General features: G+C 41.1%; 1 protein-coding gene across 1 annotated transcript in view; it reads left to right on the top strand.

Annotated features, from left to right (window-relative positions):
- LOC126457896 (transcription elongation factor B polypeptide 3) overlaps positions 1-19,725 on the top strand; it is a 163,852-nt gene that overhangs the window by 57,158 nt on the left and 86,969 nt on the right. The window contains exons 4-5 of the mRNA XM_050094568.1: positions 2,598-2,788; positions 15,521-15,618. Coding sequence (XP_049950525.1) covers positions 2,598-2,788; positions 15,521-15,618 — 289 coding nt within the window. The remainder of the gene's footprint in view (positions 1-2,597; positions 2,789-15,520; positions 15,619-19,725) is intronic.

Below are 19,725 nucleotides of genomic sequence, written 5' to 3' on the forward strand. Positions count from 1 at the left end.
TTTCATACTCTTGGAATGTCCGGAACTATTGCAGAGCTATTGGCACACAGCCACTGATCTTGTAAAAGAGCATTACCAGCAGTGCGCAATTCTACATTGAGGCAGTCTTGCCAAGTATCTCAGACTCAACCTGAAAAACAGCCTTGGTACCTGTGTTTTTTATTTTGCATATTCTAGTAGAAAAAATTTTTGTTAAAATTTTTTTGTTTCCATAATGTTTTTCCCCTTCTTCAATAATATTCTATTCAAATGTGAAGTCTCTCTGAACAGTGGTTCAGTGTTTACAACATTTGGAAACTGGAACTTTAATTATAATCACCCAGTATTAGTTGTATAGTGAATGTGTAGCAAACCAATGGAGGCAGTGACAAGAGTACACTGCATCATGCAGCTCTATAATTCAATAATTTACACGTGGAATATTCAAGTTCAGAAACCATGTAAAAAATAATGTTACAGTATTCAGAATTCTTTTGGAGTAACTCCTAGTTCATGTTGACAGTTAAAATTCTGCATAAGTATTTTCAGTAAAATTATCCAACAGTGGGGGAAAAAAATCAAAACTGGTTTCTACATGATCATTATCTTGTGAGAATAGATCAAGGTTTAATATGCTTTCAGGATCTGATTTCTATTTCCATTGAACATATTTTGGATGTCTGTGCTTCTCAGGTGATGCTTTAAAAAAAAAAAAAAAAAAAAAAAAAAAAAAAAAAAAAAAAAAAGAAGAAGAAGAAGAAGAAAGAAAAGAAAACAGATTTATTTATTTATTTATTTATCTATTTATTGTACGATAACAGGAGAAATGTGTTTCTACACAGGTACATGCAATTTCAAGTTCATGACAGGTTCATAGCTCTAAGTAAGTCCAGGCTTGAGATCCAGCAAGGAGCTCTTACAGACAACTCATGAAGGTTCTCTGTTGTATCTTTGAATGCTCTTAGGGAACATTCAAATATTATACAAAGTACTGTTTGCTGCTCCTCGACAGTCACATTCAGAAGAGGAGTGCCATCGTCACTGGTGCAGCAATGCTCTGTGTGTGTCCTGATCAGTTTTTATCTGATTCAGTATGCACTTTTGCCACCTGGGTAGATGAAACATACTGGTCACTGCCAGGGAGTTTTCATAAGTTGGTGATGGCTTCAGGGAAGATTGCTCCTGCCATTGATCATCCCAGGCTTCTTGCATGATGGAGTTACTGTCCTGCAGGCTGTTTGTTGTGCACCACGATGGTTGTCCATACCTCAGTCATTGGGGTTCTAATGATGAAATTTCTGAATGAATTGGTAATTGTGGGTCATTTAATATTCTTGTCCATATGTTCAAGAGTGATTGTGGTAATCTTATGCATGGTGGTGGAATGTTTCTATGGAGCAGTAGCAAGTGCTTGTTTGTGGGTCGAATACACCCTGTGATGAGGGAGATTGATTTATTGATTGATTGAGATGTGTGTCAATTATTTTAGTGTGAGCACTGTTTAGCCAGGTGGAACAGCATTCTACGACTGAGTATGAAAGAGCAAAATCTGACGTTCTGAGGACTGCTGCAGTGGCAACCCAAATAGTTCCTGTTAACTTCTGGAGCATATTGTTTTGAGTTTTGATCTTCGTTACCACATTCTGGAGATAGATCTTACATGTCAAAGACCTGTCTAGGGTCACACCTAAGTATTTTGGAGAAAAACAGATCTTATTCATTCAAACAGTCACTTGAGCTTAATAATGTCTTTTTTTAAAGGCAGTTTTACAACAGGTTTGCAAAATCCACTTAGATTGCACTTACTTTTGAATTAGCAGCACAGTATTACTAGAAACTCGCCTCGGAGATATTGCCTGACTTTTACGTTGCTTGTATGAGTAGTAGTCATAAAGTTTAAATTTTCACTTTGAAAAATCATAAAGCGATGATGAAACTTATGGTGTTATTCCTTCTCTTCATATTCATCCTTCAATGGAACACATTTTTTCCCAATGATGGGTTGCTTAGTGGAGACATTTATTGTAGAGCCCTGCATTTTGCCTCTGCAGGAAATGTTCCATCTCAAAAATCACCACCTCATTCTGCCCATGCTCTTCACACAATGGTTTTTCATCCAAAGAAAGAGGATGAAGTTGCTGGGTACCATGAGAGGCGAATAGCAGCCTGTGTGACTGTGTCCTGTGCTAAATGAGCTGGGTCATTGTGGTGGAGCAAATCACCCTCTTGGACAGCTTCCTATGTGGCATGGTCCTAACAGCCTTTCCAGTTGTTCCTGCAGAGTGATGTATTTTTCTGTTTATGGTGCAAATTATTCACCCTAACAGCAGAATGAAAGGAACAAAAGAAAAACTGGCATGGCAGTAACTATCCAAATTCACTATTTTGAATTTGTCACCCAAGGATTTATAGGTATCTATTCTTGTGTAATATGTGGACACTACATTTCATTTTTCTGCCTAAATGTTGTTATAGTTCTGTGTACCAACACATACTTTTGAAAAGAAAAAAGGGAAATTTCAATTGTAATTGCAGAAAGTAATTAATGTGGTGGTGAACATGCCAGAACACGCATATAACTGTGGAAAAATTTGTGATCTTTTCTACCTTTCTTACAGCCAGTGCCACTCCTTTCTTCATCAGTGAAGCTGGAGCCGCTCAAGGTGGATTTGGATGCAACTCTACCAGAAATTAGTCCAAACTATAGGCCATTGCCTCATCCAACTCTTGATGCAATGCCACATAAAAAAATAAAAGCCTTGTCAGAAGAAGAAGAACTTGCTCAATTAATGTCCCAAAAGAACCAGAGGTATTGTTTTCAGTTTTCATTTAGAATTTGTAAAGCTGATATGGATATACAGGGCTATTAAAGGGAACAGATTTCAGACATTTACTGCTTCCAAGCTACTAAAGATAGAAACACAATTAAAATGTTTCTGGAAAGAGAAAAGTTAAATTTTTATGCATTCAGTGTGAGCTCCTTGTGTTAACAACAAATATCAAAACAGTGGCTCATTTCCTGCCACACACGAAGGAGATGGTCTCTTGTTGTCGAATTCACAGCTTCAACAATGTGATGTTGCAGACTTTCAGGAGGGGGAGGGGGAGGGGAGGGAGGGGCGATAAAAATTGTCTTTTACGTAACCTCACGGATAATTTACAAGGTGTGAGGTCTGGAGAGCTGGGAGGCCAGCGCTGATGAAGCTCATCTTCTGCCCCTTCTCTTCCAATCCATCGCCCCGGAATAGTGTCATTCAGGTAACATCAGATGTGCTTAGAGATTAGAGAATTTCTGTAACACGTGGTAACATGGTAGTGCTCACATTGAATGCATAAAAATTTGAACTTTTCTCTTTCCAGGAACATTTTAATTATGTTTTTATCTTTAGTAGTTTGGAAGCAGTAAATGTTGGATATCTGTTCCTCTATCTATATTTACGACATTATATTAGTACAGTGAAATAGGGTTACAGAGATTTATAAATTATAGGTGTACTGATGACTAACTTACATTCTGTTAAACTTTCAGTGTCTTCCTCAAGTTGAAATCCAAAGAGGTTTATTTAATTTTGGATAGAGTATTGTATTTATGACATTACATTTTGTGTGTGCTGCTGGCCATTCAAATTTCAACTCCAGGATGGTCTGCAAATAATGAAATTTTACTTACTGTGTGAATACAATGTAGTAGCAACAATACGTCATTAGATTTGTAAATAATTTGGGGGTCTACAGAGTGCAGACCTGCCACCACTAACAGCAGTAATAGCTTTAATCTTGTGGAGCATCAAGTTGAACTGAACATGGATGACAGATATAGGTATCTCATTCCACACTTCTTCAATTCTGTGGCAGAGTTCATCAGTCCTAATGACTGGTGAGTGAGTAGTGGTGTGCCAGTAACCTACGACAAAATATTTTCAGTGGACGAGAGATCTGGAGAACATGTTGGCAGGGCTACAATTGAACAATAAGGTGTACCTGCATGGTCAAACGAACAATGTGTTTGTTCGGTTGGGTGCTAGTCGTGAAGGCTCACAGAGAACCTGCATGGTATCGACCATGGCCCTCCTGAACCCATCAGTTCCATATTTGCAGGACAAGTGTGGGATCTTGATTAATGCGAGCAGCAGTTTTGCAGAAAGGAAAATCATAGTTTCTATTAGACCAAGATCCTGCTGATTAGGCCAAGATCCTGCTGCTATCAAGTTCTGAAGTCCTGGTAGATGTTTCTGCTTCTTACAGAGACATAACACAAACAAACAACATTGAAATGCAATTTCTGATTAAGAAACCTACTACATAATCTTCCCTTTTATATGCGGAATGTACATGGTGTTAATTTTACACACTTCATGCGGCTGCTCTGAAATTCTATGATTTGCATACCCAAGCATGTAATGCAATTCTACATCTACATTTACATCTACATGATTGCTAATTCACAATTAAGTACCTGGCAGAGGGTTCATTGAACCACCTTCGAGCTATTTCTCTGCTGTTCCCCTTTCAAACAGTGCATAGGAAAAAACCGAGCACTTAAATCTTTCTGTGTGAGCTCTGATTTCTCATATTGTATTACATGATCGTTCCTCCCTGTTTAGGATGACACCAACAAAATATTTTCACACTCTGAGGAGAAAGTTGGTGATCGAAATTTTCATGAGAAGAACTTGCCGAAATGAAAAATGCCTTTGTTTTAATGATTGCCAACCCATTTCACATATCATATCCGTGATGCTCTCTCCCCTGTTTCGCAGTAGTACAAAATGAGCTGCCCATCTTTGAATTTTATCAGTGCCTTCCATCAGTTCCATCTGATGCGGGTTCCACATCACACAGCGGTACTCCAGAAGAGGGTGGGCAGGTGTAGTGTAAGCAGTCTCTTCAACAGACCTGTTGACTTTGTAAGTGTTGTGCCGATAAATCACTGTCTTTGGTTTGCTTTACCCATGCCAGTGTGATTTAATGTTGCATACTGTATTCATGGTGTTGCAAATTTAACAGCCAGCAGTGTATTAATTGTGCAACAGTTTCTCTGGTAGTGAACAATTGTTTACTTTAGGGGATTATAGTAAGGAAGCCTGTAATTGATTACTTACTGCTAGTAGTGGGTTGATAAGCATGAAAGAGTTCAAATAAAGGAAAAAGGTATCATTTTAAGTACAGCTGTTATTTAAGAGAAGTGTGTTATCAAAGACCAAAATAAAATATTAATAACAAACAAAAATTTTTAAAAAAATTTGATGAGAAATGATAATCATCCCATAGAATTGTGTAAGGAATTATGTGTGTTAATGGGATGTGTGAAATAGAGGAATAGTTTGAAATGAAAAATTGTGGATATTGGAGCATTCAGAGAATTCCATGATGCCTGTCTACACTGTGTTGTTGGGAGGGCATAACATTTCAACTGGATAGTAAGATTTTGTAAATTACCATTCTATGCTCAATCTTATAACATTGTCGTTCTTCTGTTGATTAAAAGCTAAAACTAATTCTCTTGTTTTGACAAATGTTCCTCTTTTGCCAGATAACAGTTTCATTTGTGGCAATGATGCATTAAAATTATCTACGAGTCATGTGAAACAGATAAGACTTGAGAATAGAGGAATGAATTGTAAAGTCTGAATGTGAAACTAACAGATTGGAACTATGAAGTAAATTCTGTGTCTACTATAGTTATAACTTCAAAGATGTAAGATTCAGAGAGGGCAATGCTTAAGATTTATATAAAACAATCGATCGTGTAGTGTGGGCAAAATATATAATAAGAAAAAGAAAAGTGATCAGAGGTCAGAGATGTATTGGAAAATCTGTCAAATCCTTCACATTCCAAGAAGCATAAAACTCACAGAATTGGACGTAATTGTGGAATTATTGAACTTTGACATGATTAAAATTATTGGCTGGATTATAGTGTACATTTCACTATGGAATAGAAGTTCTGTATATAAAAAGTAGAGGAGAGGAACTGGCAGACTACAGTTTTGAGTCTGGCTGTGAAGCTGTTCAAACAGCTCAGTTGGTTCAAAGTTTTGCCTGAAATGCAAAAATTGGGGCCCAATTTGATATGGCATACACTTTTTACTCTTTCAGGAAATTTAATTACTGAAACTCCCTGGCAGATTAGAACTGTGTGCCAGGCCAGGACTCAAACCTGGGACCTTCGCCTTTAATATTTTTAACATTTCGCAGCCCTGTCAGCAACTTTATAAATATTAATTTTAATTTTAAAACCAACAACCTCAGTTGCAGCGCAACTGAGGCTGTTGATTTTTAAAATTAAAATTAACCTTTGCCTTTCCTGGTGCTCAACTGACTGAGCTATCCAAGTGTGACACATGACCCATCCTCACAGCTTTACTTCTGCCAGAATCTTGGAAGATAGGAGATGAGATACAGATACGGATGGAGGTAAAGCAGTTCTTAATTGTAAGGGCAGGTAATGAGTTTGCGTGGAGAGCTCAGTTGGTATTGCAGTGTGAAGACAAGGCGTCATGTTCAACTCCCAGTCCATCATGAAGTTTTGATTTACCAGGAAGTCTCAAGTCAGCATGTACTCCTCTGCAGTGTGGAAATTCATTGTGGAGTTTCATTATTATTACGCCCTTCTCTAGACACACTTTATATCATCATACACAGGCTTTGACGGCCATTATTTGCATACCAGGTGATTTTTGTTTTTTGGGCTTTAGAGTGTGGTGCAAGCTCAGTTTCTCTGTCTAAATTTACATCTCTCATACTCAGACCTCCAGATGTCAGACACTCAGATTGGTACCAAACATTGTATGTTGATAGAGTATCAACTAAAACTCCGATTTAATTCATACTATGTGCTGTTGTCCAGCAGAATGGGCATAAACATTAATTAAAAGTAACATCAGAACTACAGAGTACATGATAAGCATAACTGGAACTAACGAACACATGTTGCATCCACAGGGAAGTTGGTAAAGTGCTAGATCCTGATACTATGGGGCATGGGGTCAAACACCAATGATGACAAATTTGCTTCTGTATTATGCATGAAAGTGTTGCATGGGACAATGTGTTTATGACATTTAAAAGAACTGTTTAGAGTTGTACAGCAATTTTCTCTTGGCAGTCTGCTTTTGCTTCTTTTGTTTGAAAATAGTAAGCCTACAGAGGACATTTGTAATTTCACAAAATATACAAATAAAGAAACAGTTGCATCACATGTATGAAAGTAATTGTAATAATAATAATAATAATAATAATAATAATAATAATAATAATTATTATTATTATTATTATTATTATTATTATTATTATTATAATTAACGAAATAATAAGATCAATAATAAGTGCATAACATTCAACTAACAAGGCGAAAGCAGACTGCCAAACGAACATTGCTACAAACTGCATAAAGGCCTTTGCATCTCAGGAAAATGTTCTCCAATATAACAGTTTCATGTGAAAACACAAAAAAAATTGTCATCAGGGGGATTTGAACACTCTATCACCTCACCCACATGAGATCAACAATATAATCACTCACAGATATGCTTTTCCTGTGCTCCATAGCTTTGGTGATACTCTTAATTGCCGTTTATACATGTTCTACTGTACGACAGCACACAGCATGAGCTAAATCAGTGTTTTGGTTAATACTCTATCGACTTACAATATTTGGTAATGATCTGAGTGTCTGACATCTGCAGGTTTGGGTGTCAGTGCAAGAGACATCATCAGAGGCGATAAAGACACAGAAAGCAGGGGAAAGCAGTATCAGACTTAAACAAACTCAGCTAGCTGATTTGTATAAGGTAAACGTATCTACACAACTCTTTTCTACTACAAGCTCATGTTTGTGTGACTCTGTGATCATAGGCAACAGTCCTATCATGTCACGAGCCAACTGCTGCATGGCTATGTATCAACAGTTCAGCTTGTTGAGCTTGAACTGCTTTCTGAGTCTTCTGATGATGTGTCTGGCACTGAGAGACGAAGCATTAAGTAGGAAAATATACCTTGGACAGTGGCTTAAAGCCCATAAAATGAAATTAATCAAGGACACACGCTGTATCAATTGGCAATTGTGTATTAATTTTCTCCCCCCACCATTGACTCCCAATCGAGAAACTTAAATTTCTAGAAGCTTGAGGCTTCTTGCCATAGTTTCTGTCTCTCTACCCCAACTTCATTGGTGTTTTCTAAGTATGATATTTAATTTGATATTATAACCATAATTAAGTAAGTTTTTGTACATTTTAATGGAATCTTGGAATGTTATTCTTTGATGCTTGGTCATGTACTCTGATCTATGACTCTGAATACCTTCTACAGCATTGTACTTTATTTTTCGTGTCACACAGTGAGATGCTTGTGTGGAGCGGACTTTGTTTCCAAGGGAAACCTTCATCAACATCCACATCTAGGTATACACTCCGCAAGGCACCATACAGTATGTGGTGGAGGGTACCTTGTACTGCTAGCAGTCACATCCTTTCCTGTTCCACTCACAAATAGTGCGAGGGAAAAACAGCTGTCTATATTCCTCCATATGAGTCCTAATTTCTCTTATTTTATCTTTGTGGTCCTTATGCGAAGTATGCACTGGCAGCAGTAGAATTGTTCTGCAGTCAACTTCAAATGCCAGTTCTCAAAATGTTTTCAATAGTGTTCTGCGAAAGAACTTCGTTTTGTGTACAGTGATTCCCAATTGAGTTCTTGAAGCATGTCCATAATACTTATGAGTGGATTGATGTTACTAGTAACAAATATAGTAGCCTACCTCTGAATTGCTATGATACCTTCTTATAATCCAACCTGATGGGGATCCAAAACATAAGACCGGTACTCAAGGATCGGTTGCACTAGTGTTCTAAACTGAGGTGACAAGAGAGCGTAGTGCAGCATGTTGACGTGCCATGGACTCAACAAGTCTGTGGAAGTCTCCTGCAGAAATATTGAGCCATGCTGCCTCTATAGCCATCCATAATTCCGAAAGTGTTGCAAGTGCAGGATGTTGTGCAGCAACTGGTTTCTCGATTATGTCCCATAAATGTTCGATGGGTTGCATGTCTGGCGATCTGGGTGGCCAAATCATTCACTCGAACCCTGTCCAGAATTTTCAAATCAATCATGGACAATTGTGCCCCGGTGACATGACACTAGTGTTTGGAAACATGACGGCCACAAATGACTGCAAATGGTCTCCGAGTAGATCAGCGTAAGCATTTCCACTCCATGACCGGTTCAGTTGGAGCAGAGGACACCCAGTCCACTCCTTGTAAACACAGTCCACAGCATTATGGAGCCATCACCATCTTGCACAGTGCATTGTTGACAACTTGGGTCCACAGCTTCATGGAATCCGTGCCACATGTGAACTGTACCATCAGCTGTTACCAACTGAAATCAGAACTCATCTGACTAGCTTTATAACGTCAAGTTTAACACACATATTTCAGAACGACACAACACATATAAGTCACAGAGTAAGTTGACAAGCAAGACATGTGTACACGTTAGCATTCGAATGAGCACTGAGTCCCAGTCTAGCAGCCGCTGCTCGGCTGGCCGCTTAGGTGGCGCAGCTGCTGCATGGCTGGCAGACAGCGCCGCACGTAGAGGACGTGCGTAATTGCGCGGCAGCGCTTTGAATGATCGGTGAGTCACAACACTTTTCCCCCCTTTGAAATTGTTGCACTGGTCTTGATGGAGGTGTCCTGGAGATGGCTAACGTCCATAGGCATTGTTTGACTCGCCGTAAAGTCTTGAGGAGGAGGCTTCCCGCACGGACGGAAGTGTCCCCGATGATAACGGGTCGAGATGACAGGAGACGTAGGGGTCGAATCTGCTGGGGCCCCATGCACCAATCTGCCCATTGCGGCAAGTCCAGTTGATATGACGGGAGACATGGGCGATGTGTCGGCATCCGTTGGAGGAGGAGGAGGCGAGTAGATTTGCTCTGACAGAGGGTGGTCATCCGGTTCCTGCATGGGCACGTCTCCTGGTGGCGTCCGTTCTTGTGCTGGCATTGTGATGACGGTGAGAGGGCTGCGTTGGGAGTATTGAGACATGCCAAGATCCCGAGCGTCAGGTAGAGCTGAAGGTGGTGTAGCGGCATTCGGAACAGGCGTTGCCAGCACACGAGGCCGAAGCTGGTCCGAATGACGCACCACAACACCCGTGTCCGTCTGGATTTCATACAGGCATCTGCCACGGTGCCGTAAGATGTGGCCCGGGCTCCATTTTGGCCGCCTGCCATATCCCCGTACCTAGACAAGGTCGGCGGCGGTGAACCGGCCAAGTGAAGGCACCTGCGGCCGTGAGGTGGAAGGCCGCAGAAGGTGAAGTAGCGTGCGGGGCTGTCGGCCATGTAAGAGCTCAGCCGGGCTGTGGTCGCCAATGGGGGTGAAACGGTAAGACGCCAGAAACTGGAGAAGCGCATCATCAGCAGCTGAAGAAGTCAGAAGTTTCCGCATCTGAGCCTTAAATGTGCGGACCAGTCGTTCAGCCTCACCGTTGGATTGTGGATGGAACGGCGGGGCCGTGACATGCATAACGCCATAACGAGCACAAAAATCCACAAATTCGGAAGAGGCAAATTGCAGACCATTATCAGTAACAAGAGTAGAGGGGAGGCCTTCCAAAGAAAAAATGCGGGCGAGAGCACTGGTGGTTGCCGCGGTGGTAGGCGACGTGCAATGGACAATGAAAGGAAAGTTAGAGTAGGCGTCAATTACGAGGAGCCAATAAGTACCTAAAAAGGGTCCCGCAAAGTCAGCATGAATTCGCTCCCAGGGCTTCTCAGGCGAAAGCCATGGTGACAAAGATGACTTCGGGGCAGCGGCCTGTGACGCACAAGGGCCGCAGGCAGCGACCATGTGTGCTATTTCAGAGTCGATGCCAGGCCAGTACACATGATGGCGCGTCAGAGATTTTGTGCGAGACACACCCCAGTGCCCTTGGTGAAGGAGGCGGAAGACCGAAGGTTGCAAAGACGCAGGTACCACAACACGCGGCGAAGCATTGTCAGTGGAAAGGAGGATAACACCATAACCTAGCCGTGAGGCGGTAGCGCAAAGTGTAGTAGTTCCGCAACAGATCAGAAGTCTTAGCGGACGGGCGATCTGGCCAACCCTTCTGAATACAGCGTAGAACCCGGGAGAGGGTAGGGTCAGAACCTGTAGCAGCCGCCAGCCTGTCCCCAGTGATGGGGAACCCATCCACAACCCGCTGCTCGGCAACATCCAGGTGGAAACACAAAAGTTCGTCCCTATCGAATGCCTGATCAGGACCCATGGGAAGGCGAGACAGAGTATCAGCATTTGCATGTTATGCTGTTGGCCGGAAATGAATCTCATAATTGAAACGAGACAAGTAAAGAGCCCAACACTGGAGGCGGTGTGCAGCCTTGTCGGGAAGTGACGTTGATGGATGAAACAAGGAAACAAGTGGTTTGTGATCCGTAACAAGATGAAATTTTGAGCCATAGAGAAAAACACCAAACTTATGAAGAGCATAAATAATGGCCAAAGCTTCTTTCTCAATTTGAGAATACTTTTGTTGGGCATCCGTGAGCGTTTTGGAGGCACAAGCAATGGGTTGTTCTGAACCGTCAGAAAAACGGTGCGCAAGGACTGCACCGACCCCGTATTGAGAAGCGTCTGTGGCAAGAACAAGATGTTGGCCAGGTCGATAAGTAGCCAGGCACGGGGCCTGTTTCAGCATAGTCTTCAATTTCTGGAAAGCCGCATCGCATGACGCGGACCAGTGAAAAGGCACGTTTTTATGAAACAGGCGATGCAACGGCTGAGCCACCGAAGCCGCAGACGGTAAAAACTTGTGATAGTATGCTATTTTCCCCAAGAGGGCCTGCAGTTCCTTAACAGATGTAGGGCGAGGAAGGGCATCGATCGCAGCGACAGTTTGCTGAAGCGGACGAATACCATCCCGAGAGAGTTGAAACCCCAAGTACATGATAGGTGCCTGAAAAAATTGTGCTTTCTGAAGATTACACTTAAGACCGGCAGTCTGTAAGACATGAAAAAGTGTGCGGAGATTTTGAAGATGTTCTTCAGTGGTGGAGCCAGTGACAACAATGTCGACCATGTAATTGATACACCCAGGGACAGGGAGCAGTAATTGTTCCAAGAATCGCTGAAAGAGAGCAGGGGCTCTAGCAACCCCAAATGGCAAGCGTTGGTATTGATAGAGGCCGAAAGGCGTGTTAAGGACCAGAAACTGCCGGGAAGCAGCGTCAAGAGGAAGTTGATGATAAGCTTCTGACAGGTCAATTTTAGAAAAATACTGGCCTGCAGCCAGTTTAGTGAACAGTTCTTCAGGACGGGGCATAGGGTAAGTGTCGATGAGGCATTGGGCATTTACAGTGGCTTTGAAATTGCCACAGAGACGAATATCACCATTTGGCTTAGCAACGACAACGACAGGAGAGGACCACTCACTGGAAGTGACAGGAAGCAAGACCCCTGAAGTAGTGAGACGATCCAACTCCCGTTTTACCCGATCACGAAGGGCCACAGGAATGGGCCGAGCCCGAAAAAACTTAGGCCGAGCAGTGGGTTTGAACATGATATGAGCTTCAAAGTCGTTCGCACGGCCTAACCCAGGAGAAAAAAGGGACGAAAATGTCGTCGACAAGGAATCCAGTTGAGCATAAGGAATAGCATCAGAGACAATATTGACAGAGTCATCTATGGAGAACCCAAAAACGCGAAAGGCATCAAAACCAAAAAAGTTTTCTGCGTTGCTCTGGTCGACCACAAATATGAGAACAGTGCGAACGATGGATTTGTAAGATACCTCAGCATTAAACTGTCCCAAGAGAGAAATCTTCTGTTTATTGTACATCCGTAATTGCCGAGTGACAGGTGACAGGAGTGGAGAACCCAACTGAAGATACGTCTGAGAATTAATTATAGTGGCAGCAGAACCGGTATCCACTTGCATGCGAACATCTCGACCAAGGATTTGGACAGTGAGGAATAACTTCCCTGAAAGGGAAGAAGTGCAACTGACAGATAACACAGAATCAGAATCAGCGTCATGTTCATGAACATCATGTATGCGGTCAGATTTACAAACAGAAGACACATGACTTTTCTTTTTGCTATTGTGACACACAGCCCAACGTTAGGGACAATCCTCGCGTGAATGTTTCGTAAAACACCGCGGACGTGAAGGAAGTTGCCGGGGGTTTTGCTGCAGTTTCTTAGTGGGTTGTTTATGGCTAGGCCGAGGCTGCGCGTGGGAGTGCACTGCGGCCATGTCGGCCGCCGGGGACGCGCCACACGCGTCGTCAACAGCGCACAGAGGTTGTATTTCCCCGACATCACCCCACGCCTCTGTTTGCGCCCCAGCGGCGCGAGAAATTTCAAAAGACTGCGCAATAGCGAGAACTTCATCTAGAGTCAGATTTGCCAACTGAAGGGCCCGTTGCCGAACTTCTTTGTCGGGCGCCGACTGGATAATAGCATCCCGTACCATGGAATCGGCATAGGATTCTTTGTGAACGTCAGTAACAAATTGACACTTTCGACTGAGGCTGTGAAGTTCAGCAGCCCAAGCGCGATAGGATTGATGTGGCTGTTTGTGACAACGATAAAACGCAACACGAGAGGCTACCACATGCGTTTGCTTTTGAAAATAGACAGACAGAAGTGAGCACATTTCAGCCAAGGACAAAGATGCAGGATCCTTCAAAGGAGCCAATTGCGACAACAACCGACACATTTGAGGTGAAATCCAGGAAAGGAACAGAGACTTACATGGTTGTTCGTTGGTGACATGAAATGCCAAGAAGTGCTGTTGAAGACGTTTTTCATAATCAGACCAGTCTTCTGCTGTCTCGTCTTAAGGAGGAAAAGGAGGTAAAGCCAACGATGAGAAACGCCCCGCATTTGACACCGCGACGAAATCGCGAATCGCCGCTGTTAGAAGCGTTTGCTGTTCAAGGAGATTTTGCAATAGTTGCTCTACAGTAGCCATGGAAACCTGTGGGTCAACGGTGAAAAGGAAAAATCCACTACCTCGTCGCCAATTGTTATAACCTCAAGTGTAACACATATATTTCAGAACGACACAACACATATAAGTCACAGAGTAAGTTGACAAGCAAAACATGTGTACACGTTAGCATTCGAATGAGCATGGAGTCCCAGTCTAGCGGCCGCTGCTCGGCTGGCCGCTTAGGTGGCGCAGCTGCTGCATGGCTGGCAGACAGCGCCGCATGTAGAGGACGCGAGTAATTGCGCGGCGGCGCTTTGAATGATCGGCGAGTCACAACAACTAGACCACAGTTTCCCAGTCATCAGAGATCCAACCAATATGGTAACAAGCCCAGGAGGGGCAGTGCAGATGATGATGTGCTGTTAACAAAGGAATTCACTTCTGTCGTCTGCTACCATTAATGCCAGATTTCATCACACTGTCCTAACGGATACATTTCTTGTATGTCCCATCTTGATTTCAGTGGTTATTTCATGCAGTGTTGATTGACAGCTCTATGCAAATGTTGCTAGTGTCATTCGTTATGTGAAGGCCATCAGCTACTGTGTTGTTACTGGTGACAGGTAATTCCTGAAATCTGATAGTCATTCCATACTCAACACTGTGGATCTTGAAATATTGAATTCCCTAACAGTTTCTAAAATGGAATGTACTCTGCATCTAGCTCCAACTACCATTCCTTGTTCAAAGTCTGTTAATTCTGTTGTGCAGTCATAATTATGTCAGACACATTTTCGCATGACTCACTTGAATACAAACGACAGCTCTGCCAATGCACTGCCCTTTTGTACCTTGTTGTGTATGCGATACTGTCACCATCCATATATGTGTATATAGCTATCCTATGACTTTTGTCGCCTCTGTGGATATGTGGCCTTCTTTACAGATGAACCACATGTTCCTAAAATTCTCCAAATGAATCCGAGTTTACCATTCGCCTTCCCTACTACGATCCTTATGTGCCTGTTCCATTCCATATTACTTTGCAACATTACCTCTAGATATTTAATTGACTTGACTGTGTCAAGCAGTACACTACTAATGCTGTATTCTGGTCAGCTAGGTGCTTAAATAACTAGATGGCTATGGATGTGGTCCTGCTTGATGATAGATATATGTACAGTTTCTATTGTTTTCTAGTAACATTCAAATTTTCTTTATCTTCACCTTGCGTTACAAATATACAAAGCATATAAACATGAGGAGCCAAGAGTGGAGCGTATCAGGCAGACGATCTGCAGCTGCGTGATGTACATGTTATCAACATTTCGGAATATGTTTTGAATGTGGCTCTTTAAGTGCATTTCTTACATTGCGGCTTCATGCTTTGAAGGTTAAGTACTTCATCTGTTTTCTTTTGTGAAGATTTGTAATTATAAAAATAGTGACAATGACGAGAATGTCCTGACATAACATGTGCCTTGTTTGCAGTTTACTTGGTAGCTTTTCTTCATTTATGACAGTATGATATTGAATCAGAAAACAATGAATTTGTTTAACAATGTAAACTGTACAAAAACTTATTTTATTTTCACAGGACAAAGGTGTACTCTGGGCTGAAGAGTGGCAAAAGTTGGACTAAAGTGCCAACACTCTTCGATATTTGTGTTAGAGTTCTGCAGGAAAATATAGAGGGTAAGTGCAATTTTTAATAGTGTGAAAAATTATAGGTAGTGACCTGAGAAACCACTTCAGAGCCAAGCTGTTAAGTAAAGTACTGTTGCTGCTGCTGTGAGAAAAAAGGAAGTGTTCTTTTTGTGCACAATGTGAACAGTAATGAAAGATGTTCAAGTCTGCATATGACCATCCAGGTGTAGGTTTTCATGGTTTCCATAAATCAGTTAAGGTGAATGGCAAGGTGGTGCCTTTGAATAGGATGCTGTCAGCTGATTTCTCTAAAGACATCAAAAGTGGAATGTTAAACCATTATCCCACTTCCTTTTTCCATTTATTTCAACAGTTTTGGTATTCTGAACTATTTGTTCCTATCCACAATTACTGTTCTGTCTTTCTGAGAGAGAGAGAGAGAGAGAGAGAGAGAGAGAGAGAGAGAGAGTGTGTGTGCGTGTGCGCGTGCGTGCACATACCTGCATACACTGAAAAAATTGCTCACCGTTTTCTGCCAGACTTCTTGTTCTCTTTAATTTTTTTGTATGGGCATAATCAGGAAGATCTAGACACATGACTCATACCTTATTTATGTGTAGAATAGTTGCAACTACAATTTTCTCACCAATTATGGTGTTGAATACTGATTTTGACATACTGGAAACCTATTGGTGTACTAGGTACATTCCTGAACAATTTTCTTGAACATGAAACATGTTTTATTTGCAGTGGTTACTGATCCATTTATATAGGTAGATACATTCCTTCCCATGAGCTACAGTGAGGATGTTCTCAGCAATAAAGAACATATATAAAAAATTTAAAAACACAAATGAATGCATGATTTTTCTAAAGTGCCAGGAATTTCTACGCCCGTGTATAAAAACATAACCATTCATAGGATTGATAAGTTTTATAGTTCTGAGGGAAGATATACAGTCATTTAATAACACGGAAAAAGTGTGTTTTCATCCGGGAGAAAGTGTATTTTTAACCGGGAAAAATCCGGGAATTTTTTTTTTCCTTGTCCATGTATACATCCTGTGTTACATGGACTAATAGTTTCTGGGACAGTGCCATGAAGGAAATGATTGAAATAAAAATTTGTAAAACCGCCCTCAATAAAGATAGCGGCCTGCAGCTGAGCACAGTTTGAGACCCAGTCATTGGGAGGTTGAAGTGGGCACACAACAAGAGCATTACATTATGCATCAGTGATGTCACAGAAGTCAGCACACCTATCTAAGGATGGCAGCAGCAACCATGAGACAGTCCTCACTTAACAATGGCTGAGGAGTACTCGGTTGTAAGCATGTGGATTTTAAACCACTTGATGTGGTTGGAAGAGCGAGAGAATCTTATCAACATATCTACAAAAGAAAAGATATGCTGATATTCCTATCTCAGATCCTAAATGAATGCTTCTCATATAAATCACAAATGTGAAAATATATTATCTTTTAAAACTTTTTTCCCCCTTGGTCCTGTGTATAAAGATATTATCAGTGGGTGTTTTGGAATAATTAGCTTCCCTAGTTGAAAAGTTCACTGTATCAATGAAGTTGGATTTTAATGCAGCATATTTGTAGTTGAAGAATTTTTAAGAAAATATGTATTAAAATCACCGGCGACCAATCTTTTTAGCTTTTTTGTGTCTTTTAAATAGGTCAGTAGAGCTTTGAGTTGATTTACAAATGTAGTTTTCTGTAGGTGCCTAATATACACTAACCATTACAAAGGATTTATTATGAAATTCTGCTTCAGTAGCACATGCTTCCAGGTGTTATTCGTAGAAAAATTTTGTTAGCATCTATGTTCTTAAATGTATGACTATTCTTGATGAATGTGGCAGCTCTTCAGTTCTCCATTTCCATTCTACAGAAATGAGATACTAACCTAAATCCTGTGACATTTAATATATCTGTACAATGGTGGTTAGATGTTCAAGAGGCAGATTATGTCAGATGGGTTTGATGACTCAGCTTAATTAGTGCATATAAGTTGTTGATTAATTTTACTTCTCAGTGCTCAAGGATTCTGATGCTGTAACAATACTATACAGTGAATGAAATATAAGTGGAAAAATATTCTGGTGATTTTTCTACAAACACAGATGTTAAAATTATTCTGTTTGGTTACTACTTCAGACTTCAAGGTCATCAGCACTGGTGTCCGACTGAAGCTGTGTTTGTGTTGCTGGTTAAAAATAGTCCATTTTCATAGAGTAAAATGATTCGTGAAGTATATTTTGTACATAAATTCATTCCTTTATATCTCCTTCATATAGGCAACTGAAGATTTCATGATCTGAGGCTTTGTTTTTATACTGTCACACAAACCCACATCATGCATAGCAGACCATGTACTGTCAATAGTAAACATTGTCTAATTTCAAGTAATACTCAGGATAAGTGGAGATTAAAGTTACATTTTTTTGTGAACAAGTTAATTAACAGTTAAGTGGGTACTGAGTTCATTCTTTAAGTGAAAATAATTACCGTTTTATGTTACAACACACACCTGGATTTTTGTAGCTGTAGGCCCAATTTTTGAGGCTCATAAATTACAAAAACTTGTGTAATATAAAGTGCTGTAAGTGATTTATTTTTAAGTGTTTCATCAGTGTTGCAATGCACAATGAGTGTGGATGTTGCCATAGGGTACGCAAGCAAGGAGTGGTATGTGTAGATTGAGGGCTGGAAATCCACTGGGATGGCAGTAGTTTGGAATTAAATAGGAACTCAAGGATGCTCCTCCCATGGAAACAAAACTTTGTGCCCTTCAGGCTGAATTAGTTATACAAAATTTGAACTACATGGGTTAAAGGGGATAAAGATCCTGGTAAATGGGTAACAGTAACAAGTAATGGGCAAAATGGGAACAGCTCTTCAACTTAATCTATATTTGATGTTACAGTATGTAATATGTTTGACTTGTTACGTGAAGTAGGAGGGGAAGTGTCTCATCCAGCTGTAGGTCACAGTAAGGTACATCAGACTTCTAGCAAAGAAACTCAGTGTAGACCAGTACCAAAAGAGAGTAGAAGAAAAGATTCTTGCTGCTTGGCAGTAGCCATGGGAGGGGTGTAGGCCAGATGGTACAGGACAAATAAGGAACACAGTGTACCAGGTCATAAGTGCTATGAAGCCAAGTGCTAGTGTTTGCCAGGTGACCGAGGTCATAGGGAATTTGTGAAAAGGTTTTGAAAAAGAGGATTAGAGTATTGCAGAAAGTGGAGCAGGGAACAACCTGGCCAAAGACAGAGATTGTAAATTTAGGGGTGACCTGGATGAAATAGGAGTAGCAACTACACACACCTGTGCGAGTTTTGTGGAGATCCTACGGCACCATAATGAGCCTGAGTTAACACTGCTGTGAGCCATGTGATAGAGCAGGCTGTTCCTGACTGAAATGAAAAAGCACATGAGTGCAGTGCTTTTTGCTGCAATTGGAAGATGGGAATATCCTAGAAATGAAATACATCTGAATAGGAGAGGGAAACGTAGGTTGGCTGAGCTTCTTGCACATAATATACAGAGGGCCACCATCACACAAAGCAGGATGCCTGTTGTTATGGTGTCAGAGAGAAACCTTTTTTTTCCTTAGAATCGGGATTCAGGTACCATGTTTGAAAGAAGTCAAAATAACAGAAGAGCCCAACAAAATGATTAAGAATGCACAGAAAAGTAAGGTTAATTATTTCATCAAAATGTTAGAAGATTGAGTAATAAGGTGGAAGAGGTTCTTGTGTGTTTGGAAAAATTAGACAATGATCTGAGCACCACATAACCACAGCAGTTGGAAAGTTATATAAAAGGTTACACTCTAGCACTGGGATGTTCAATCTGTGTGCCGCATGTAGCTCAAAGTCAGCTTCAATGTGACCCAAGAAGTGAGCATTTAACACCCAATTGGTAAGAAAAGAAAATGTTTCCATAAAATTCTGTTAGCCACATGCAGCACAAAGCAAGTATCAGTGTGGCCCAAGAAGTGAGCATCGAACACATGATTGGTAAGAAAAGAAGGAACTTTCCATGAAATTCTGTTAATGTAAAATTATGATAAATTGAATACGTTCAATCTGAAACTCTGAATTCTATTAAGTACAGTCCAAAAATACATGTCTTCTTCCAG

The sequence above is a fragment of the Schistocerca serialis genome, chromosome 2 (assembly GCF_023864345.2).
Source record: "Schistocerca serialis cubense isolate TAMUIC-IGC-003099 chromosome 2, iqSchSeri2.2, whole genome shotgun sequence".
NCBI lineage: Eukaryota > Metazoa > Arthropoda > Insecta > Orthoptera > Acrididae > Schistocerca > Schistocerca serialis.